Below are 25,018 nucleotides of genomic sequence, written 5' to 3' on the forward strand. Positions count from 1 at the left end.
TTTCTGCTCTCAAGCAAGTAGGGGGATATTTTGAAATCTATCCCATAAGCAAAATTATTTTGCAGTTACTTGCCTGTCAAACATTTCCCGCTCTTCGAATTTCTCTTTCCATGCTGCATGAGGTCGCACAAATGCGCAAGACTCTACATGACTTTACGATGGTTTGCATACATTTCTGGCCCAATCAGCTGTTCAATCTCGTGAAATATCGTAACGAGTGCTTTTTAATTGCATTCCTACTAATTTTCCACTCGAAATATAATGTGAAAATATTTGTTACAAAGAATACAAAACTCAAACTAAGTTTATTTTTATTTTTTTCTCAAATAATAACAATACTTCTCAATATAGGATCTGAATCGAACATAACCACAATCTTCAATGTTTGGCTCCAACACAATAGAAAAGTTTGGCTTCAGTTTGACAACCAAATCGATTCTATTCGCATCACCCAGATACAGACTACGATGAGGTAATTATAAATATGAAGGAAAGGTTCTCGAATGCAGCCACGACAAGGAAAGAAAAATTATTGATTTTGTCGATGCTGCCAAGTTCGTGGTCTATTCAGGATGCCATTGATGAGTTCAAAACCAATAGAAATACAGTAAAAGAGGCAAAACAATTGAAGAATAACTGTCTTTCAACCAAAAATACTAGGTCTAGTACTGCATTAACAGATGAGACAAAAGAAATAGTAGTTCAATATTTATTTTAATGGAAGTACGCAAATTGAACACTTAAGTTTTATTATAATTTCCGAAGATTTAAGACACGATTCAGTATCCGTAAACTTGTTCATTGAAAAAATGATTAACTTTTTACGCGTTGATAAGCATAAAGAAGTCAAAAAGATATATTTCATGTCTGATGGAGCAGCGTCGCAGTACAAAAATCGTAAGAATTTTTCGAGCCTATGTCAATTTAAATCAATGTACGGAATTGATGCAGAATGGCATTTTTTGCTACATCACATGGCAAAGGTCCTTGTGATGCTATTGAGGAACAATAAAGCGCATGGCCACAAGAGCAAGTTTAGCCAAAGAACGTGAGCATCCAATTAAAACTGCGAAAGAACTTTTGATTGGGCAAATCGTAGAAAAGAAAAAGATTTAACCAAATTATCATTTTGTTTTACTACTACTGAAGAGTACGAAATAAAGGCTTCAGAGCTCAGCGAGCAATTTAATAACGCGAAAACGATCCAAGGAACCCAAAATTTCACTGTTTCATTCCATTGTCGGAAAATAAAATTAAAGCAAAACTATACTCAAACTGTGCTGATAATAATTCAAAAGTGTTCGATATTTTAAAAATTTGAATAAAAATAAATAAAAATAAGTATTAATAAACTGTTTTCATGATATCATAACCCATACCAAAATTCAAACCCAAAACTCTTAGAGTTTCTATAACAACATTGTGTAACTGCCACATTTAATTTAATACTTAGGATAATATTAATTCATTTTTATTTATTTATACATATAATATTTATACATATAATATACATAATATCGATGAATACATAAATATGGAATATCATACAAACAACTTGTTTAACTCACACAAGGCCCTTAACAATAAAATCAGCATCAAATCTGCGATTCTTGAAAAAAAAATACACGGAAATTTTTTTTGTTTACTATATGTGAAAATTGTGAAATGTTTGAAATGTCATAACTTTTTGTTTATTAGTTTACCATCACCAAATTTTTATGATAGATAGCTAATATAATGGACCGTTTTCCTAAAAAATTACGTTCGAAAAAGATAGGGTTTTGAGATATTTGAGTTTTTGTGACAAAATGATATTTTTAAAGGCAAAAAATTTTTTTTGTACTGTGCACATTTTCTTAAGAATCACCATTTAGTTGTCTAACTTTGCTGAAAAAATCATAACAATCGAACATTCCGTTTTTGCTGTGCAGCTTTTTAAATATTTTTGAACCATTTTCACATACTCCCTTTTGAAAAGTTAGTCGTGACTCAATATGAAGATTTGATATCGAAAAATGACGATTTAGATGAAATTGAAAAACTGTGCAAAATTTCAACTCAATAGAAAATCATGAATTAAAAATTTTCTTAAATTTTGATGCTGTTGCTTGGAATCGCTCAGAATTAAATGAATTTCAACTTAATCAACTTACGAATATTCCAAGGGTTATGAGGTTGAAAAAATACGTCGTCCAGATTCAGTTATTAATTGAAATCTTTTCTATGCCCGCCATTGCATGAGTATGTATCTTGTGTGGTAAGTACAATGGATACCTATACTATGCCCAGGGTGCCGAGAATGTTTTCCACCCGAAAACATCCCAGAGCGGACCGAGAATCGAACTCGCCATCTTCGGATTGGTGCGACACCATTTCAAACAGTAAGCCCTAGAGTATACCATATTAAAAAATCAGGGAGGTGTTTTTCTTGTATCTGAAGTGATATCGGTTTAAATTTGTTAATTTTGCCCTCCTCGTACTTCAAGGTGTGACGAAAATACTCCAAAGACGAGAACACCAGAACACCAGAGATCCTTAGTGTTATAAACCAATCAACTAAGCTCGACGAGTTAAGGTGATGTAATTGTATGTTTGTATGTATGGCAAAAAAAATTGCATTCACCTTTCGGGTATTTATCCTTGACCTTCCGGCACACATCGAGTAAAAGTGAAATATCTGTTTAGTCTGGTGACCAAGTTGAACCAAACCACCATTCCTCACAAAATTAGTTCTCTATCAATTGAGAAGATATTAGAAGTGATTAGATAGAAAACTCCGATAAATATGACTAAATAAAAGGTTCAAGGTGCACAAGGAAAAGTAATTAACAAGGTGGCTCAAAAACACTCTTTCAATTTTTCTGATTTCATATTTTTTATTTTATTTTTTTTGTAATTTATTGTTGGAATAATAATAAAGTCATAAAGTCACTTGTACTAATTGTATCAGATAGAACTAACTTTCATTAACTAACTGCATTGCTTTATCTGGTAATTCTGAATAATCTTTTCTTAAGACAATTCCAACATTATTCATCGAAATTACGATCCAAGCTTCGTTCAACTTGAAAAAATGGTCCCGTTTCCGGCCAGCTTCTCGCCATAGCTTTCGGAATTTCAGTAACACGAGGCTTAGCTTCTTTTTCACCAAATTTTCGTTTACTTCTAGGGACATTCGATTCTTTACAAATTCTAGTAAATTTTTCAGTGTGTTTCCCTTCAAAAGAAGGAAGATGAGATCGGCCAGCTGAATCACTGTTGAAAAAGTATTATCTTTATTTGAATGTCAGCTCTCCAGAAAGTGACCTTACCTTGCTTCATTATGTAACGTTCTGACAATTCTGAGTGGAAAAGATCACAGCTTACTATTATTCATCACATTCGAGATCAAATATACAGTTTTGATGCAAATATCAGGCACATGAAGCTACTAAAGGGTCTTAATCAATAGAAGTAATCATAATTATGATATGCATAAAAGAAATATATTGTCTAAGATAGGAAATTGTAAATAAGCAATAAATAAATAAAGTATAATTCAAAATTTTTGGAAACATAAATAATTAAAAAAAAAATGAAAAGGCATTAGTCATTTTGAACTGAAAATAACAATTATGCAAGAATAATTTTCCACAAAGAAATCGAAATTCTTATTTGGAAAAAATATAATTTTCTTAATTAAAACAATAAACAATTGCAAAATTTTCCATAACATTTTTTTTTCTATATACATTGTAAACATTCCACAAAAAAAATTATATAGAGAAGAAAATAGGAAAAACTACATAAAAAGATAAAAAAAATCAATTAAATAAAATCAAATTTTCCTTAAACAATAAACACTCCCAAAGCAGGGGTCATTCATGCAAATTATGCTCAGTTTTATTGTTTTCTGTATTTTTCAATGAAAATTTTTATTTAATTTTATTGTTCTTCATTGATTTCAGTAATTTTTTTAATTTTTTTTTTCATGGAATATACAATCATTTTGTGGAAATTTTAGCAGTTATTTATTTCTATTCTGGTTTATTTATGGAAGTTTTGTTTTTTTTTTCTAGAAATTACATAAACAATAAACACTCCCAAAGAATGGGTCATTCATGGAAATTATGCTCAGTTTTATTATTGTACATTTTTTCTACAACCGCAATTTTTATATTCAAAATTGCTAATATACCTTTGGTTCTTGGAAAATAGATAGAGATTGATAATTTTGTGAGGAATGGTGGTTTGGTGCAACTTGGTCACCAGACTAAACAGATATTTCACTTTTACTCGATGTGTGCCGGAAGGTCAAGGATAAATACCCGAAAGGTGAATGCAATTTTTTTGCATTACATACAAACATACAATTACATCACCTTAACTCGTCGAGCTTAGTTGATTGGTTTATAACACTAAGGATCTCTTATTATTATTATTTCTCTTTATTAACGAGATTTTCGGCCCTTGGCCGGCTCCTCTCGTGACTAAGGATCTCTGGTGATCTATTATAAAATCGTCTTTGGAGTATTTTCGTCACACCTTGAAGTACGAGAAAGGCAAAAATTAACAAGTTTAAACCGATGTCACTTCAGATACAAGAAAAACACCTTCCTGATTTTTTGATATGATATGCTCTAGGGCTTACTCTTTGAAATGGTGTTAAAAGATTGAAATTATGGCTGCGCCATCCAGAGATATTTCCATTTAAAATAACCCATTTTTTTGGCAAAATGCAAATAACTTTTCATCTGCAAAAGATATCAAAAATATCCATGAAAATCGTTGCATCTAAGAGATTAAAACGGTATTTGATAAGCTTCCCAATTTCCCCAAGCAGTTCTTAATAGTCGTTGTGCTTAAATCTGGGGTTTATTGGCGTATTTGTTGATAGTTCAAATTGATTTCTACATCTGTTAAATTCTGTGAATTTCATCAACATATTCATAATCCACATTTGTATTCCCTTTTCATCACCAGTAACATTGCCTCGCATGCGTCAATAATCATGTTTGCATAGCGCAAGGCATTTTAGTTTTACGCTAGATTGCCATTTACCTTCCAACGTGAGATAACTTAATTTTCAAGTGGCGACGAGGATAGTTCGGTGAACTTTTGTGAAAAAAATGTTTGAACAGATATCTTCTTCTCTACGGCTCTCTACATTCCAACTGGAACTTGGCCTAGCTTTTCAATTTAGTATTCTATTAGCATTTCCTCAATTATTAATTGAAAGCTTTTCTATGCCCGTCATTGCATGAGTATGTATCTTGTGTGACAAGTACAATGGATACACTATGCCCAGGGTCGATGTGCTTCAACAAAGGTGTGGGCCAAAGTACCCCAAGTCTGTATTAGTCGAAAAAATAACGTAAACATTGCCACCCACAGTGGGTGGGCCGAGTGAAACGTCACGTCTGTTATGAAAAATGTACTCAGTATGCCAGACGTGACGTCACATTCGGTCGCCATCGGCAATCTTCGGCAACCCAGCTGAGAGTTTCTCTCTCAAAAGAGCGAATGTTCATTGAACAAATACTACTTTAGGGTTTGGACCACACCTGTAGTAAAGCACATCGGCCCAGGGTGTCGAGAATGTTTCCAACATCCTAGACCGGATCGAGAATCGAACTCGCCATCTCAGGATTGGCAATTCTACGCATTTGCTCCCAAGGCTACTGGAGACCCCTTGAATACCTAGATATATTCAGCTGATTTTGCCAGTTTTTGGCGTAGTGCAAATTTGTGGCACTTGTAAAGCGTACGGTAAGAATTTGTGAAAGCGAACTGCGAGTTTTGTTTTAGCTGCTTTGTGAGACTACCGTTTTGCTCTTGATTGCCGTTAAAGAAGCCATCATTGTCGTTCGGCAGGTTGTGTCAGAAGTATGATATCCCATCATTTCATCAGTATCTTTGCTCAAAAGATCGAATGATGGGATGGTTTGTAATGCCTGGTCAGAACCAAGCAGAATATTTTTTGAAGAAGAAGAAGACAGTTGAGTGGAAGTTCTAATTTTGGATTTTTTTCTTCGTTTATCAGGCAGGTGTGGTGTAATTAATTTCCCGGGATTTTGTCTGGTTGTAATCCGTAACTTTTTTTTGATAAGGAAAGAGGTGGTATGATCAGTTGCTGGTGGGGATACGGTGGAACAATTTTTGGGCTGTTGCGGTGTTGTTGGTTGCTGTTGTTGATTTGGTAATGTTGCTCTTGTATTGTTTGGAACCGTGGTGTTGATTCCCGATCCAAGCCAGGTTTTGGTCGGTAAACGTAGCGTCTTCATAGTTTAACAGTTCTATACAAGTTAAACAATGCCGCTGATAGGTTCTATTGAAACTTTTGTTCATGGAACTAGCTTTAAAATCAATATGATTTCCCCGGATGAGAAACTTATAGCGAGTTGAAACTCTTGCATCCTGGTATAGATTTGGCATCGCCGTTTTGACAAAGCTGACACTGATATGTTTCAACGCTATAAATTTTACAACATGGTGCAAGGTGAATCTGAGACCGCGGAAGATTTTATCCTAAAAGTGAAATTGCAAGCAGAAAGCTGTGAATTTGGGGCATGCAAAGAAACGGCTATTAGGGACAAATGGGGGTCCTGGACAAGCACCAAAAATACTGCTAAGAAGATGCTGTTGAAGAAGAAGAAGGAGAAGAAGATGCATGTTAATTTTGTCAATACCGTTCCTAAAAATCAACATCTTCGATCCAAACCGCTAATAGAACGGATTACTTTAAAAGGCTTAGGGAAAACTTAGATACCAGTGGATCCGAATGTAAAGAGAGTGTTTGCCGGTTTTCCTCTATTACAAAGCCGAATGAGCCATGTTTTATCGAAGCCTTTGTTGAACAAGTTAATTTGCGAATGGAAGTAGACTGCGGCTCAGCGGTTAGTGTTATTGATGAGCGGGACTGTCAAACCAAATTTAGTCACTTGCGTTTGGAACCATATATCAACCGATTAGTCGTCGTTGACGGAGCAAATTTGGAAGTGCGCGGATGCATCAAGGTGTTGGTGAATATAAACGGAAACAGTCATCGACACTTATAATTAGTAATTCTGAAAAGCTCAAAGCGTTCTCGCAGAATTATTCCTCTTTTTGTCAGAAAATGGCTTTATTTGTTCTTCCCCGATTGGCGTAAACCGTTTTCCAAGGCGATGGTTCACCAGGTTACAAAAATTATGACTGAGAGCACGGTGGAGAACATACAGCGTTTCACTCGCTCGACGAAGAGAGCGACATTCGCCCTTTTACCAGATAGAGCTTGATCTTTGATACGCCCGTTTGATTTTTGCCTTCGTCTTCAACGCAGAGGGCGCTTGAAGAAACATGTTCTGGACAAAGAAGCAGAGATCCCGGATTCAGCAACAAGGCTAAGGAAACGTAAAATGCCATTAACGCCTTCAATGGTTAGGCGCTCGAAGCGAACGAAAGTTACCAATACTAATAAGGATTTCGTTTATTTTTTAATTACCGATTAAGTTTTGAATTTTATGTTAAGATCAGCTAAAGGAAAGATAATTGTAGGAGTCACCTAGTGAGCTTGAGCTTGAGCTTGATTGACTGCTCGTAGTTGCTACTCCATTATGACCAGATCAGCTGTTATTGCACAGGGAACCAACAGATGTTTGCTTGGGACTAGCATACATCTTCAATGTACAAGTACTGGTGATCTCATTTTTAAAGGTCATACTGGCGCCTGCCACGTTAGAATGCGAGTCAATGTAGGGAAGGGGGAGGAAATGTTGATGCAATCACTCGCCCACTGCAAGCCGAATATACCTCTGCACTTGCCACGAGTTCATGCGGAATTTTTTGGAATTTTTGGGTTAGGTTCGTCTTGGTTAACGAGCTGCCAATGTGATAGATAGGAGAAAGCAACTGATGAATTTTCTAATTGGATGTAGGAAACGAGCTTTTTTTATAACAGACGTTTAAGCTCATACATTTGAATTCGATTTTCTTGTGTAAAATTTCAAATCTAAATACGTTGGAATTGCATAGCACGCTAGCGCCGCCTATACAACTTATTGCTACATGAAAACTGACGTTTTGCCATATCGCCTTCTATCTCACCCACGTTTGCCACCCACCGAACCATGGAAGCAAAACAGAAACACTCAACAAAGATCTCCCCGCACGGCCGCAAAAATCATTTTTAACTGAACGACTTTGCAATCGACTTAAACAATGTGGCTAAGCGAATCACTTTACTTGCAGTTCTTGCCACGATATAGTAAAGAAATTGTGAAGATGTGTGTATGATGTTACCATCTTTTCGGAACTTTCGCGTTGGCTCTTTTACCTAGATCCTTTCAAATGCGAGTTTTTTGCGTGTGTGCGTGATCATGCATTTTTAATAAGAGTCCCATCGAGCAGATCCGAACAAGAAACTAAAAGATTTTGACGAAATCAAAAATCAAAACAAAACTGGAACGTTTGCCGTTTGCTGTTTTAACATGTGGCGCCATCTCTTCGCTTATTGCTACTTGGCAATCCGACGGCCATGTTTTTTACACAAGTTAGTGAGTCGAACTTGAACGTCTGTCTGCGGTTCATTTCCAATTCTAGCAGATTACTGCAAGAATACTCAAGTTGAAGGTATATGAATAGTAATGGAAACGGTATGGAAGTCCATTTCCAGTTAATATACAAAGTAGGAGAATGGAACGGACCTGGGATTGAACCCACGACCTCCTGCGTATGAGGCAGAAGCAGTAGCCATATGACTACCAAGCCCGTCAATAATTGTAGGAGTCACCTAGTTTCGACAAACTAGTCCGACCCCTGTAAGGAGACGGATGTATTGAGAAAGTGAGACAAGAGAAACACTGTTCGAATGTTTTCCTATAAATAGCCTAGAATAAATTGCTCAGCTGAGTTGTGATACTAGACAGCAGTCGAAGCTTGTCAGTGTTTATTTACCTTCCACCAAATATTATAGATTAATCTATAATATTTGCTTCCACCGTAAGAAAATTTAATTTTAAAGGAGCCGGCGTTATTGGACGTTTTTTAATGTCTGTCATTGGCGGGTTATTTATACAGTGTCGACCCGATTTTGTAACTCCTTCCCGATTTTGTTTACCCCAGATTTTATCACGTTTTCGACCCGTCACGTTTTTGACCCAATTTTGTCACCCAAAAAAAAATTGATAATTTTAGTCGCTTTTAAATTTTTCTAAATAATACCGCAAGCAACAAAGATTTTCACAAAATAAAGTTCATCGCTTGTGGTGTATTATAAATTAGGGTAAGATGGTATAATGCGCCCCACCTGGCCAAATCGCCCCCCTTTGATTTCTAGAAAACTATAACTAACTACGGGTAAAAATCAGTTGGTACCTTTAAATATTTGTTAAACCATCATACTATGTGAATGTGGAAGTATTTTTGTATTACACAATGAAAACAATAGCAAAATACAAAAAGTTACAATTTTGATGTAACTTTCAATGTTTGTTTGCTAAACATTCTCAACATGCACTTTTTGAAATCCATTTTTTCACAAATGACTTTTTCAGCTGAGATATCGGCAGAAATTCCCGAACCGAGCGCTCGGCTGTGCGAATCTCGGCAAAAGAATCAAAAAATGCCGAGCGGAACTGAGTGTGTACGTGTTCTCTAAATAGTGTGTACGTGTTCTGTAAATAACACAAAGTTTGCATAAATTGCGTTGAAAATAAAAAGTTATCAAGGTACCCAGTCAACATTTTGGTACCTATATCTCTTGATATAGGTTATTATATAAGAACCAACTTAATCGTATATAATGCACAGATTGGCTATATACGTACCAAAGTGGAGGCGATATAGGTACATGCGAGTTTTATTATACGATTTTTCCTGACATCATGAGAACAGTATTACGATTATACATAAAAATATGAAAAATGAAAAAAAAAATCTTACCAGCACCAAGTCTCGAACATGCGATCTTTGGATTTGCAGGCGGGTACTCTACCACTGCACCATACTGCACACCTTGTACTGATTCGGATTTTTGTCTAACATAAACTACACAATTTATATATTTACAACTGCCTTAAGCTTCAACAAGCCGTTTGGACTGAAGTGGTTTCGATTGTATTACGATTCACATAGACATTCATTCGCACTCATATAGGATATTGCAAGGAGTATATGTAAGTCTTTGCGAGTTTTTATTCACACAATTACGATTGATTTTCCTTACGGTAAAAATTATCGTATACGATGCATTCAATACAACATCCTTTGACAATAATCTGACAAAGTTTGATATACAATGCGATTCAGATTTTTGATGGACGCAAATACGACTTTATTTGCTGTTTGTTATACGATATGTGGTTTACTGGGTATTGCCTTAGGGGGGCATATACCGTCTTACCCTATATCTGAGTATCTGTCAAAGATTTTTAAGCCTTTTCGACAAGAAATAACGAGTACCATTCACGCATTTTACCATTTCTTGGCCAAGCTAAACGGGGTCAGCCAACCCCTCCCCACGGCCTCTGCGAGTTAGGGGGCCTGCCTAGGACGTGGTGGGGTTTGGCAGTGGGCTATGTTAAACCTCTACGAAAAGCTACACGTGTCCGCATGCAGGCCCTATCAAAGGAACCGTGTGCAACTCAAATCGCACAGGAGCCCAGCGAGGGCCAATTGGCATGGGGAGAGTCCCTACTTCGGTAGGGTAGTGCGTGTGCTGCTTCAGTAGAGAGCGAGTGATCTGCTTGTGTTGAGGCAGGAGTGTTATAGTGAGTCACCACTATTGTCATCTCGAAGCACGGCAGAAGTTTGAGTGTGGACTGCGCATGCTGAGGCGTGTCGTAGCGTAGTATCATTGATAGGTCCCTACATACTGCTATTGACACATCGCGGCACCCAAAAAAACTCACATGGGGCGAGTGAGTTGTGGGTTGAAACCACCAGGCCCAGGCAGTTACCGCTATTGACTCCTCGAGGAATAGCAGTGTTAGGGTGAGCATCCAAGTAAGTCTCAAATGGTGAGAGTGCCTGTGTGAATGAGTACATCAAGTACGTACAGCATATCCTCCAGAAGTAATGCTGGAAAGCTATCCCGGGGGAAATTAGGGTGGATGCCCAAGGAGGGTTTAATGGGTGAGAGTCCCACACTCCGGTACACTACCATATGGTAGCTAGGCAACTACCTGAGAGAGAGAAGACAGCTCGCTTTATTTATGTTCATCCTGATGTCACCGCGATCCAGTCACTGCGAACCGAAAAAGTAAACATTGCGATGCAACTTCAAATGGTCGTAACCAAAATTATTTATTTGGCAATTTATGTTCGCAACTTTTCTTATATTTGCTACAGTGAATTGAACCCGTAATTATCCATGTGAATGATCCCGTATTATGAGAAATCGGTTTTGTTCCACGTTAGGAAGTTCATAACCATTAAAATCAGCTAATTCAAACAAGTTTTTATTGGAGTGAAAAATGTTGCTTCCGACGTTATAAAATGTTACTTCGATTTGTCGAGTTTCAACGGTTTCCACACAAATAAAGAAGAAGAAGACATAGTTCCGTCGACTTCGTCCCACATACCCGACGTTGTTCTCCGCTGCGTCGTTGATGGCTGTTTTAAAACTGTATTCCAGCAGTCCTCAAGTGGAGCCCCATCGAGCTCATCCTCTTCCGGCAACGCTGCCTCGAGATGCTGCACGTATGCAGTGGCGATAACAGTGGCATAATGCAATACTCCTTAAAAAAGGCATAAACTGATTTATATTTGTGAAATGAGTTGAAAACTTGAATATTTTTGTATTTTGTCACATTCCCTTGCAGCCCTTGGCTGGCTCATCTCTTGAAATATAACTTTCTTTTTCAAACTTGATATATTATTGAAAAGCGTTAAATTATTATTGAAATATATTATTGAATATTTTATTAGTTAAAAGTTAAATTATATATATATTATATTATATTATTGAAAAGAATGTACAACAACAGACGACAATAGTTTATTTGTAAAACAAAAACACTTTGTAAAACAAAAAAATACTTATGAGAGACAATTTGAAGTTTAAACCTATCCTGACCTCGATAAAAGGAGTTGGTATGAACTTAGTTTGCATTAGAGGAAAAATACCAAAAAATAATCATGCAAAATACTTTAGGCAAAGCATGCTTAGGTACTTCAATACCAAACGAATCACAATTTGTTATGCGTTTGGTGTGGTAATAACAAAGTATTTTGTATATGAATTTTTGGTATCATTCTTTTAGTATCTTACACACCAAGTTCATAACTGAGTAGGGTATCAATAACAGAATAAGGTATTATTGAGTTATTTTGTCCTGCTCGGGATGCCTAATACCTGAAGCCATATAAATTACATTTATCTATACATAATTGTTATAACAAGCGATAAATTTTAACTATATAGAAAACCAAAATGACTGGAGTAATCCAACCAATCGCAAATCTATGTGCTCCACTTCCATCCGATGGACATCGTAGACCCTCGTGCTTGATAACGAAGCGAACCTGATCCGGGTATCGGCAATCGTTCTCCGTGCACCGCATGTATGACGCCTCCATTTGCACCAGAAAGTACAACGATCGACACTCATTCTCTGCCACTCCCAGGCACAATCCGGTGAAGTTAAACCACACATTATCCAACTCCGGTGTGGTGGTCTGGCATGCAAGGCCCGTAAAGGTGGGATCCATTGTTCCGCAAACGGTGAACTCCCCGTAACCAGAGTTCTGAAACTGAATCCCAACGAAATTGGTGTTCAGCAAAAAATTTCGACTGATCCGGTAACGCAGTTCCACTCCCGGACTGAGATATTGTTCGTACTCTTCTCGCACGTTAACCAATCGCCAAGTCTTGCGATTAGCTGCGGTCCGGCAGAACGGCGCTACCAAACGCTGTGGGATGGCTTCCAGGGTGGCCCGGAGCAATTCGCTGTACTGTTGGGGATCGATGGAGGACGTTTCGATGATCTTGTAGTGTTCCGTGGTGGGGAGTCGACTGTGTGGAATTCCCGACTTAAAATAAAAATAAAAAACAATGTTTTAATTAGGTTTGGTGTGGGATGGCGTGATCAAACATGCGAATAACTAAGACTTACAAAGTCTGTCAGCTGACTGAACATGGCTGCATCGTTTGTCAGAAACACGAAGTACAAATCCGGAAATTGTTCAAAAGTGCTGGTCAGCATGCGGCGTGCACTGGTGAAATCCGTGTTCACAATGCGTTGGCCCTGTGAGATGACTAGAATGACTGGGGCATTTGCTCCAACCGCCCGGTAGGCTCTTTCTTCATCCATCTGGGCCGATAAACGTTGTATTATGGAATCAAAACTGTTAGACAACGATAGCGTTGTCGGATCTGCAAAAGTGATTTCTTGAACATAAATAAAATCGGATAGCAAGTTGTAAGACTTACAAGAACCTTGGTATGCAGAAAGCTGTTCAAATACGTTAGACAAGCTGTTTGTTCGATTGACCATGAATTCCCCCGTTTGACCGTTGATAACAGATATGGACGAACCATAAATAGATATATCAATCAACTCAGATAAATGGCTGAAATAAAAAGAATGTTAGAAAACTGATGGTTTCTATTCTATGTTCCCATACAAAATTAATTTTTGATTCTCATATTCACTCCGAGACCCGTCAATAATAAGCAGCAAATCGATGTTCGGTTTGCTATCCGTTGTTCTCAAAGCATTACAATCATCGACCGTACTCAATAAATTGCTTGCGTAACTGAAGAACCGATCCACTGCTGCGTCACAGTTTCTTCTCATCAGTGCATCCTCTACGACCACGCTCCCGGTTGTATACTGTAGAACTTGCACAAAGTTGAAAGTTTCTTGCTTCAGGCGATCTTTGTCGATTGTCTGCAGAATCTCCTTCCTGTAACAAGCCCTATTAATGTCGTCAGGAACATTTTGCGCTGCTCCTTGTGGAGTTTGTTCTTCATCTTCACTGAACACCTTCCACAACTTGGTCTTTCTTTCGGCGTTGAACAGTTTATCAAGCGAATCCTCATTGATTTCGGATGTTTCTGGCAGTCTTGCAATGGGTATTTGTTTTTTATTAGGAAGTTTGCGTCTTCCTAGATTTTCGATTGAAACTATTGGAATTCCTCGATTACTATAATACATGTCAAGTACTTGGGATAGTCTGAGTCTTCTAACTTTGTTCACGAAGTACGGAACCTGTTGAGCTAGGAAATATCCGTCGATACCCGACAGAACCTCACTGTCCGTCATTTCCCATCGACCTTCATGGGTATCCGCTAGGAATCGTACCCTTGGAAAATACGTATCGTTCCATGTCCCCTGAAGCCCAACTCGCACATCTGTGCCCACATAAGGACCCTGATACAGACAGACCTCTGCAAGATCTCCTGCTAATCCCGCAGCGTACGTATTGTCAATCGATTCCATAGACGAAAGCAATTTCTCTACTTGCTTGCGAGTATCAGCACGTTCCATTGTCTCCAAGTTCTCATACATACTCTTTGCTTTGTAACTCGATATGAATTCACTAATTCGTATATTTTGTGGCTGTAATCCAGCTGCAATCGACATTATAATAACGCCTGGAGCTATCGAGCCGTATCGGATGCTTCGGAAAGTACCGCCTTCCAATGGACAACGTGAAATTGGACGGTCAAAGGTAACTCCGGTCGTTTGATTCATTTGTGACCTTCAAAAAACTGATGATTAATAGACATTTGCTCTTTGAATTTGAAAACGATTATACTTATTCTGAGTAATCCACGGTGCCTGTGGATTCCGACCGGAGTCGGCAATAGTTGTTGGACAACTAACTCTTTCATCGCCTCGCTGGAATGGCTCCACCGTACTACTCAGCAATCTGTGGAGCAGGCAAATCTCCCATGGACTTAGAAATTTGTCAAACTCAATCGTTCCTGGAATGTTGGACACCAGCTGAAGGAGCAATTTATACTTGGGTACCATTATTCCACGGGGACTATACGGTGTTACGAACTCAGTTTCCTGCGCTCCTTGCGCTTTTTCGATGCCATCAACTCGAAGCCTGCAGTATATTGAATTAGAATACACCCTTATTCAGGTTCATACATGACTTACCGATGAATCAATTCCACGCTAAGCATTCGCATATCCAACGTAGTCGGATTTTTCTCCTCAACCTTTCGAACCAATTCCAATAACAGTTGCTTATTAAACCCCACGGAAGGTTGCGTTAAGTTCCCTCGAAAACAATGTATCAACTCCTGAGGAATGTTGTATGCCTCGGTTAGGTAAATCAAGTGTGCAGCGATTGTAATAAACTTTACAATAGAAGCCATCCTTGTTGAGTAAATGAAACCAATCTTTGAATTATATTTAACACGTGAATTTCATAATTTCTTCAACAGACATATTGAACAGCAGTTCTATTCATTCGAGCACTTGAAATCAATACGCATTACACCAATTAATCGATGGGCTCGGCCTTCAGATAACGACGTACCGAAGGTGATTCATTTTGGATACTGAAAATATTACTGAAGATGATGAATTCAACTTTGTCACACTGCTTCAGTTGGTTCACAGGTGGTTTCTGTTATGGTCCTCTAGAACGTTTTTAAGGATTTCAAGTATTCCAAGAACTAAGAGTATGCCAAATAACAGGTGAAAATATCTTGCGGAAGGGCAACAAATGCAATGAATAACTCTTTTCACAACCGAGAGGTGAGATAGGTATAACGACACTGACTTATCAGTATCAGCATAGTGAGTGCAAACGGAAAGATAACATGCGACCAGATAAGGTTTGATACGGAACCTCTCCTCTATGTTTGGAGTATGTATAGTACAGGTGACGAGACGCTATATGATTATACCAAGTACTTGTATGCCGAATGGGCGTATCGGAAAAATATCCCACACATTTGCAATGTAAAACGGCAAATTTCGTTACTATTTATTAGGGGGAAAGACGGCTTTGGCAGGTTTTGTTCTATTATTGTCAGGGGGGTTTTTGTCGACCAAATTTTATTAAATTTGGCCACAATATTCTTTGATATGCAAAGAATGTTTAGGCCAAACTTGAGCATAGTCAGTCATAAAAAAAACCCTGCCAATAATAGAACAAAACCTGCCAAAGCCGTCATTCCCCCTAATACTAAATTTATCAGCATTGTTATTTTAGCGGCGTCGCGTCCGCATGTTCAAACTGTGCACTGCACAGGAGGCAACTTTGTGCCCAAATTCTCGATAGATTACTTGTCATTCTAATTTAAAAATTGATTTGGATGATTATGGGCATTTGTTATATGTTTTGTACAAATTTGACGGTTAGGTGAACATAATCGTATACACTGAGGATACTGGCCGTAAGATTTTCATACGACCAAACTTATGAGAATGTTTCATACGAATTGAACTATGAAAATCGCAGGATCTTTTTTCGATCAATTCTAACTCTTTATTGGGTATCTAACGAGACAGATTCTCGAAGCGTCGGTGGACGTGTGGTGTAAACGCACGCCTCCTAATCACGACGTTCATGGTTCGAAACCGGGTTACACTTTTTTTGAACGAACTGAAAATATTTCATAAGATTGTCGTATGATATACATTTCATTAGAGAATCGTATGAAAATCAATACATTTTCTTGTGGTGAAATTTCAAAAGAGAAACGTATGATGTTCTTACGACCAGTATCCTCAGTGTAGATATTTACTGATTTATTATAGGGCGGCATGTGAAGTGAGAGATGGGGGCGCATTATATTTTACTTTAGAATGTCGAAACGGCCCACCGGTTTCAGTGGTTAAAGTGGTTATAATCCCGAAAACCGTGATCGTCAGCTTTTTCGGTATGAAATCGTGTTTTGAATGGCACAGTATGTTCAACAAGAATGTTGCATACATCAAGGGAGAAAATTTGAGAAAATTTTATTTTTGATTAATTCACCTAAAAGTAAGATAGATTTTTTTAAACTAATTTTATTTGCTAATTATCTAATACATGCATTCATCTCTTAGACTAAGTGTTCCGTGTTTTCTTAACACTATCATCCTTATTTGCTATGTTACATTTTTGGTTATTAGGTATTTATACATTTCAATTGCCTCTGGCAGTTAGGATTTTTCCTCTGGTTGAATTGAACCATGTAGGAATTTCAATGTTTTCAACCTAAACTAAACTTAACCTAATTTATACTAAACGTATAAGGAGCTAATCGTTGCAATAGAAGATTGCAACGATTTTTGTCTAAAATTGGAAATTATTTTGTTGGACATTTGCTGCAATGTCTCAATATTAGAAATTCTATGAAGTTCATTGCTACTGTACCACGGAGACAACTTCAGAATCATTTTCAAAATTTTAATTTTAATCCTCTGAAGTGCATTCTTTCTGGTATTGCAGCAGCTAGTCCATATTGGCACAGCATACAACATGGCTGGTCTAAAAATTTATTTGTAAATCAAAAGTTTGATCTTAAGACAATGTTTTGAATTTCTGTTTATAAGTGGATATAGACACTTTAAATATTTGTTAGATTTAATCTAGCAGAAGTCCTAAATATTTAGCTTCGCTAGACCAATTAATTGGAACCCCATTCATAGTGACAATATGTCTGCTAGAAGGTTTCAAATAAAAAGCTCTCGGCTTATGTGGGAAAATTATAAGCTGAGTTTTGGAAGCATTCAGGGAAATTTTCCCTGAGTAAGTGGAGAAAATATCTAAACTTTTTCGCAATCTACTACAAATGACACGTACGGTTCGCCCTTTGGCTGAAAGGTCCGAGTCATCTGCAAACAAAGATGTTTGACACCCTGGTGGTAAATCAGGTAAGTCGGAAGTAAAAATGTTATACAATATGGGCCCCAGTATGCTGCCTTGGGGAACACCAGCTCTTAAAGGTAATCTATCAGATTTAGAATTCTGATAGTTTACCTGCAGTGAGCGATCTGATAAATAATTTTGGATCAGTTTAATAATGTACAGAGGAAAATTAGGTAAGACGCGCGGCTACAAAGCAAGACCATGCTGAGCGTGGCTGGGTTCGATTCCCGGTGCCGGTCTAGGCAATTTTCGGATTGGAAACTGTCTAGACTTCCCTGGGCATAAAAGTATCATTGTGTTAGCCTCATGATATACGAATGCAAAAATGGTAACCTGGCTTAGAAACCTCGCAGTTAATAACTGTGGAAGTGCTTAATGAACACTAAGCAGCGAGGAGGCTCTGCCCCAGTGTGGGGATGTAATGCCAATTAGAAGAAGAAGAGGAAAATTAAAATTCATCTATTTTACAATCAAACCTTCATGCCAAACACTGTCAAATGCTTTCTCTATATCAAGAAGAGCAACTCCAGTCGAATATCCTTCAGATTTGTTGAGCCGAATTAAGTTCGTAACTCTGAATAACTGATGAGTGGTTGAATGCCCATGGCGAAAACCAAATTGCTCATCAGCAAAAATAGAATTGTCATTAATATGAATCATCATTCTATTAAAAATAATGTTTTCAAACAGTTTGCTTATTGAAGGAAGCAAACTGATTGGGCGATAACTAGAAGCCTCAGCTGGATTTTTGAACGGCTTCAAAATTGGAACAACTTTGGCATTTTTCCATTTATCTGAGAAGTATGCCAATTGAAAACATTTGTTAAATAAATTAACCAAAAAGGAGGACGTTTTTTGATAAGTATGTAGAAAATACCATCATCCCCCGATGCTTTCATATTTTTAAATATTCTAGTAGTAGATCTCACTTCATCCAAATTAGTTCCCAACGAAGGGTCAAAAACATTCTCTTGATTGAGAATGTCTTCGAAGCTCCGTGTAATCTGATCCTTAATTGGACTAGTGAGACCTAGACTAAAATTATGGGCACTCTCGAACTGCTGAACAAGTTTTTGAGCCTTTTCGCCATTTTGTTAATAAAATTTTATTTCCCTCTTTAGGCGCTGGACTTGGCTTTTGAGGTTTTTTTTTAAGAATTTTGTTAATTTCCAAAAGGGTTTCGAACTGGGATCCAACTTCGAGACATTATTCTCAAGGTTGGTATTTCTTAGAGTAGCGAAACGTTTTTCAATTTCATTTTGCCAATCTCGACAATCAACTTCCAACGCGCGATCACGAGTTTGCCTTTGTCTCACATTTTCACGACGGATCAGTAGCTGAAGATTGTCGTCAATAATAATGGAGTTGAATTTAATTTCACATTTAGGAATTGCAATGCCTCTGGCTTCGACAATTAAATTCATCAAAGATTCGAGAGCATTATCAATATCACTTGGCACGGCAAATGCTGGGTAAAGCGTACCATTGGTACTTCGCGTACCTGAAGGAATAAAATAGACCCCATCTCGCGGTCCTTAGCCTCTTACCCAGCAACTCCTATCCCTACCTCCCCGCGGTGCTGGCCGGGATACGAGCAACCTTAGGGAAGATCGGGTAACCAACCCCGGTGGGAACTATGGTCGTATGCTGACAGGGAAGGGGGTTTGCTCCTCTCGGAGGTGCAAATCTTATTGAGCGTCTGTTCTCCATGTCAGGATCGGCTCACAACAGCGTCTGTTCTCCATGTTAGGGCGGCTGATCATCGACCGAGTGCCAGCGAGGGACTCTAAGTGAAACTGTGCACCATGGTCCACCGGGAATAAGGAGGAATGGTCCTACGGAAATTTAGGGGGTTTGGTGTCAGGCCCTGCAAGCCAGCCTTTAAAAATCATAAGCAACGAACAATCAACAAGAGAGTACGGACCGGAACCATCGGCGAAGACCACTGCGACGAAAAGGGACTAGCGATTGGAAACTCGGTTCGTGGAACTGCAAATCTCTCAACTTCATCGGGAGCACACGCATACTCGCCGATGTGCTCAAGGACCGTGGATTCGGCATCGTAGCGCTGCAGGAGGTTTGTTGGAAGGGATCAATGGTGCGAACGTTTAGAGGTAATCATACCATCTACCAGAGCTGCGGCAACACACACGAGCTGGGAACAGCTTTCATAGTGATGGGCGATATGCAAAGGCGCGCGATCGGGTGGTGGCCGATCAATGAAAGAATGTGCAGGTTGAGGATCAAAGGCCGGTTCTTTAACTTCAGCATAATCAACGTCCATAGCCCACACTCCGGAAGCACTGATGATGATAAGGACGCATTCTACGCGCAGCTGGAACGTGAGTACGACAGCTGCCCAAGACACGACGTCAAAATCATCATAGGAGATTTGAACGCTCAGGTTGGCCAAGAGGAGGTGTTTAGACCGACTATTGGAAAGTTCAGCGCTCACCGGCTGACGAACGAAAACGGCCTACGACTAATTGATTTCGCCGCCTCCAAGAATATGGCCATTCGTAGCACCTACTTCCAACACAGCCTCCCGTATCGGTACACCTGGAGATCACCACTGCAGACAGAATCACAAATCGACCACGTTCTGATTGATGGACGGCACTTCTCCGACATTAGCGACGTCAGGACATATCGTGGCGCTAACATCGACTCTGACCACTATCTGGTGATGGTGAAACTGCGCCCAAAACTATCCGTCATCAACAATGTTCGGTACCGACGACCGCCGCGGTACGACCTAGAGCGACTGAAGCAACCTGATGTCGCCACTGCATACGCGCAGCATCTCGAGGCAGCGTTGCCGGAAGAGGGTGAGCTCGATGGGGCCCCTCTTGAGGACTGCTGGAGTACAGTCAAAGCAGCCATTAACGACCCAGCGGAGAACAACGTCGGGTATATGGGTCGAAGTCGACGGAACGATTGGTTCGACGAAGAGTGCAGACAGATTCTGGAGGAGAAGGACGCAGCGCGGGCGGTCGCGCTGCAGCAAGGTACCCGGCAGAACGTGGAACGTTATAGACGGAAGCGGAGACAGCAGACCCGCCTTTTTCAGGAGAAGAAACGCCGCCTGGAAGAAGCGGAGTGCGAGGAGATGAAACAGCTGTGCCGTTCTCAAGATACACGCAAGTTCTATCAGAAGCTCAACGCATCCCGCAAAGGCTTCGTGCCGCGAGCCGAAATGTGCCGGGATAAGGATGGGAGCATCTTGACGGACGAACGTGTGGTGATCGAAAGGTGGAAGCAGCACTACGAGGAACATCTGAATGGCGCTGAGAGTACAGGCAGTGAAAGTCAAGGCAGCGGAGGAGATGACTACGTCAGTTCAGCGGACGATGGAAGCCAACCAGCCCCCACCTTGAGGGAAGTTAAGGATGCCATTCAACAGCTAAAGACCAATAAAGCAGCTGGTAAGGATGGTATCGGAGCTGAGCTCATCAAGATGGGCCCGGAAAAGCTGGCCACTTGCCTGCACAAACTGATAGTCAGAATCTGGGAAACCGAACAGCTACCGGAGGAGTGGAAGGAAGGGGTTATATGCCCCATCTACAAGAAAGGCGACAAACTGGAGTGTGAGAACTTTCGAGCGATCACCATCCTTAATGCCGCCTACAAAGTGATATCCCAGATCATCTTCCGTCGTCTGTCACCATTAGTGAACGAGTTCGTGGGAAGTTATCAAGCCGGCTTCGTTGACGGCCGCTCGACAATGGACCAGATCTTTACTGTACGGCAAATCCTTCAAAATGCCGTGAATACCAGGTCCCAACGCACCATCTGTTCGTTGATTTCAAGGCGGCATACGACAGTATAGACCGCGTAGAGCTATGGAAAATTATGGACGAGAACAGCTTCCCTGGGAAGCTTACCAGACTGATCAAAGCAACGGTGGATGGTGTGCAAAACTGTGTGAAGATTTCGGGCGAACACTCCAGTTCGTTCGAATCGCGCCGGGGACTAAGACAAGGTGATGGACTTTCGTGCCTGTTGTTCAACATTGCGCTAGAAGGTGTCATGCGGAGAGCCGGGTGTAACGGCCGGGGTACGATTTTCAACAGATCCAGTCAATTTATTTGCTTCGCGGATGACATGGACATTGTCGGCCGAACATTTGCAAAGGTGGCAGAACTGTACACCAGCCTGAAACGTGAAGCAACAAAAGTTGGACTGGTGGTGAATGCGTCAAAGACAAAGTACATGCTTATGGGCGGAACCGAGCGCGACAGGGCCCGCCTGGGAAGCAGTGTTACGATAGACGGGGATACCTTCGAGGTGGTCGAGGAATTCGTCTACCTCGGATCCTTGCTAACGGCTGACAACAACGTTAGTCGTGAAATACGAAGGCGCATCATCTGTGGAAGTCGGGCCTACTACGGGCTCCAGAAGAAACTGCGGTCGAAAAGATTCGCCACCGCACCAAATGTGTCATGTACAAGACGTTAATAAGACCGGTAGTCCTCTACGGACATGAAACATGGACAATGCTCGAGGAGGACTTGCAAGCACTCGGAGTATTCGAGAGACGGGTGCTTAGGACCATCTTTGGCGGTGTGCAAGGAGACGGTGTGTGGCGGCGAAGAATGAACCATGAGCTCGCCCAACTCTACGGCGAACCCAGTATCCAGAAGGTAGCTAAAGCCGGAAGGGTACGATGGGCAGGACATGTTGCTAGAATGCCGGACAGCAACCCTGCAAAGATGGTGTTCGCTTCCGATCCGGCAGGTACGAGACGGCGTGGAGCGCAGCGAGCGAGATGGGCAGACCAGGTGCAGAACGACTTGGCGAGCGTGGGACGTATCCGAGGATGGAGAGATGCGGCCTCGAACCGTGCATTGTGGCGTCAAACTGTTGATTCAGTGTTATCTGTTTAGATGTTAACTAAATAAATGAATGAATGAATCAATATCACTTTTGGTATCGAGAGGAATATCAACATCAAAATTCCTGTCGATATACGTTTTATACAAGGTTCCAATTAGTTAATCCAATCAGGTTCCAATAATTAAAAGTAGAGCTGATTGGATTATTAATGTCTTCTTGCGAGATTTCAAACGCCACAGGAAGGTAATCACAGTAAAAGTTAGCATAAGCTACCAACTGGCCACACAGCTGACTTGAATCCGTTAAAACTAAATCAATTGTAGAAGGATTTCGACTGGAAGAAAAACAAGTTGGTCCATTAGGATATTGAATAGTATAATATCCCGCAGAAAAATCTTCAAATAAAATTTTACCATTGGAATTGCTTTGTGCATTATTCCATGAACGGTGTTTGGCATTGAAGTTACCAATTATGAAAAAATTGGAATTGCGGGTTAAAATTTGAAGATCAGCTTTCAACAAATTCCTTTGCTGCTCATTGCACTGGAAAGGCAAGTAGGGTAGAATACGGCATTGGCAGGGTGCGACAGTTGTTGGCACCCTCAACAATATTTGCATTTTCCAGCAAACATACACTATTTATGAACATAATTTTGATTCAATCACACAATTTCAAGTCTAAGCTTTCATTTAAATAAGTTGTTTGTCTAAAAGTAGCAAGATTTGATGAGTTAATCATCGAAACAAATTTGCACCTTCGAAATCCTTGCCATTATTGCATTGCCAAAGAAAGCAGCGCACGAATAGCAAACTGGTACTTACTTTTTGGATCGCCTGTTTCTCCTCTTTATTGCGTTTGACACGACAAATTAAGTACGTACACTACTTTTTACACTTTATCACCACTTGACTATTACCACAAAGAGCAAATTTATGCAATATTTGCTCTATGTTTCACTAAATAAAATCAGGACTGTTCGTTTTCTTTGACAGCAGCACACTTCGGAATAGAGCGAGAGAATGTGTTTGTGAGCATATCAAACACACGCTAAAAGATACCACGCACAATTCTATGTGATTTGATTTTAGCAAAAATACGAACAAAATATCCGGCGATGGCATTTATTTAAAAAAAGTGTTAAAATACAAATGTTTCTATTCGGATTTTTACGCAGACCATGGATTATATTAATAGTGATAGCAACACCGTAGTGTTTTAACCCTTATGTGGCTGACAGGACCGCTTTCCTTTTGCAACTTCAATACTTTCCAAGCTCATCAAAAAAATTATAATCATTCCCGTTCCTACATAGCGCATTTCAACCATAAATAATTGCCTACTTTTAGGGTATTATCTATTATTCAACTGTGAAACGTAGTGTAAGAACGGGGTGGCTCCAGCGGCTGGATAGGACAGTGCTGTCAATTATTCAACATATGAAGACTCACGAGGTGGAATATATTGTTAATATACTATACTACCAGAATCGACGAGCTTCGTTTTACCTAAAATTGATTAAATATATACTTTTTACATTATTTAAAAGACGTTAAGTATTCGAAATTTGCAAATTTTGGATTCCATTTTTTAGATTAATTTTCGATTAAAGCAGCAATGTGTACTTCATTTGTATGAGAGTCCCTCTTCCAGAAGAGGAGGGGTCTAATATCATCATAAGAATCTTCATCGTTCGCTAAAACCTCTTCATACAAATGTTCATGCCGTTTCCTAGTCTATAAGGGCAGACAGACAAATATTCATTCTTATGTGTATGGACTTGGTTTCACGTAGTTTACGTCAAGCGGTCGTGTCTTGTACACAACCACCATGATTTTTTTTATGAAACAAACATATCATGTAAGGACCGCAAAGAGCAAGTTGTATATTTGAAACAGGTTGATAGACTTTTGCTTACGTGACTCTAAGGCATTACAAAAGACAAAAGATGTAAATCTTGGCAGCGGACAAAAAGCATATAAGTTCCCTTCTCCTAAATGGCAAACATTATTCAAATAGGTTGAAAATGGTAAAAGTAATGAAAATTTCAATATCTGGGTACACGGATACCCTATCTGCCATTCATGTCTGATTTTTGTTGGCTTCATAAGGGTTAAATTTGTTTTACAAAGTGTTTAAATGCTTTTGCCTATCTGTGTACATGACATAAAATTTATGCCAAGGCTAAAAATTAATGTTTTGTGTTAGGCCAGTTTTGATAAACAATAAAGTTTGTTCCAAAATTGAGTGAAGCGAGATGAGCGTGCGGCCGATTAATATGAATGAATTTTACTACTGGAGGATATAAACAACCAGCATTTGGCACCAATACATTACCAGTTTTTCACTTCCATGTCTAGTTGCTAAGGGTAAAATCAGCAGTGATTCAAATCGTTCGGGGCT

The 25,018-nt window shown here is 39.5% G+C and overlaps 1 protein-coding gene across 1 annotated transcript; it reads right to left on the reverse strand.

The window, feature by feature from the left end:
• Nucleotides 1-11,334: 11,334 nt before the first annotated feature.
• Nucleotides 11,335-15,702, reverse strand: LOC134221003 (uncharacterized). The gene is made up of 7 exons (XM_062700175.1): nucleotides 15,457-15,702; nucleotides 15,072-15,293; nucleotides 14,722-15,018; nucleotides 13,585-14,664; nucleotides 13,391-13,530; nucleotides 13,074-13,333; nucleotides 11,335-12,990 (listed from the first exon to the last, which is right to left on the reverse strand). Exons 1-7 carry the CDS (start codon nucleotides 15,468-15,470, stop codon nucleotides 12,352-12,354), a joined length of 2,652 nt encoding a protein of 883 aa, XP_062556159.1. The 5' UTR covers nucleotides 15,471-15,702; the 3' UTR covers nucleotides 11,335-12,351.
• Between the last annotated feature and the right edge of the window lie 9,316 nt (nucleotides 15,703-25,018).

Source organism: Armigeres subalbatus, chromosome 3, assembly GCF_024139115.2.
Source record: "Armigeres subalbatus isolate Guangzhou_Male chromosome 3, GZ_Asu_2, whole genome shotgun sequence".
Lineage (NCBI taxonomy): Eukaryota > Metazoa > Arthropoda > Insecta > Diptera > Culicidae > Armigeres > Armigeres subalbatus.

Excerpts from the sequence above, each read along its gene's own strand:
- LOC134221003 (XM_062700175.1), bottom strand. Across the intron at positions 14,665-14,721 it reads CCGTGGATTACTCAGAATAA|GTCACAAATGAATCAAACGA; the intron begins GTATAATCGTTT and ends AGTTTTTTGAAG. Across the intron at positions 13,334-13,390 it reads TTCTGCATACCAAGGTTCTT|ATCCGACAACGCTATCGTTG; the intron begins GTAAGTCTTACA and ends TCACTTTTGCAG.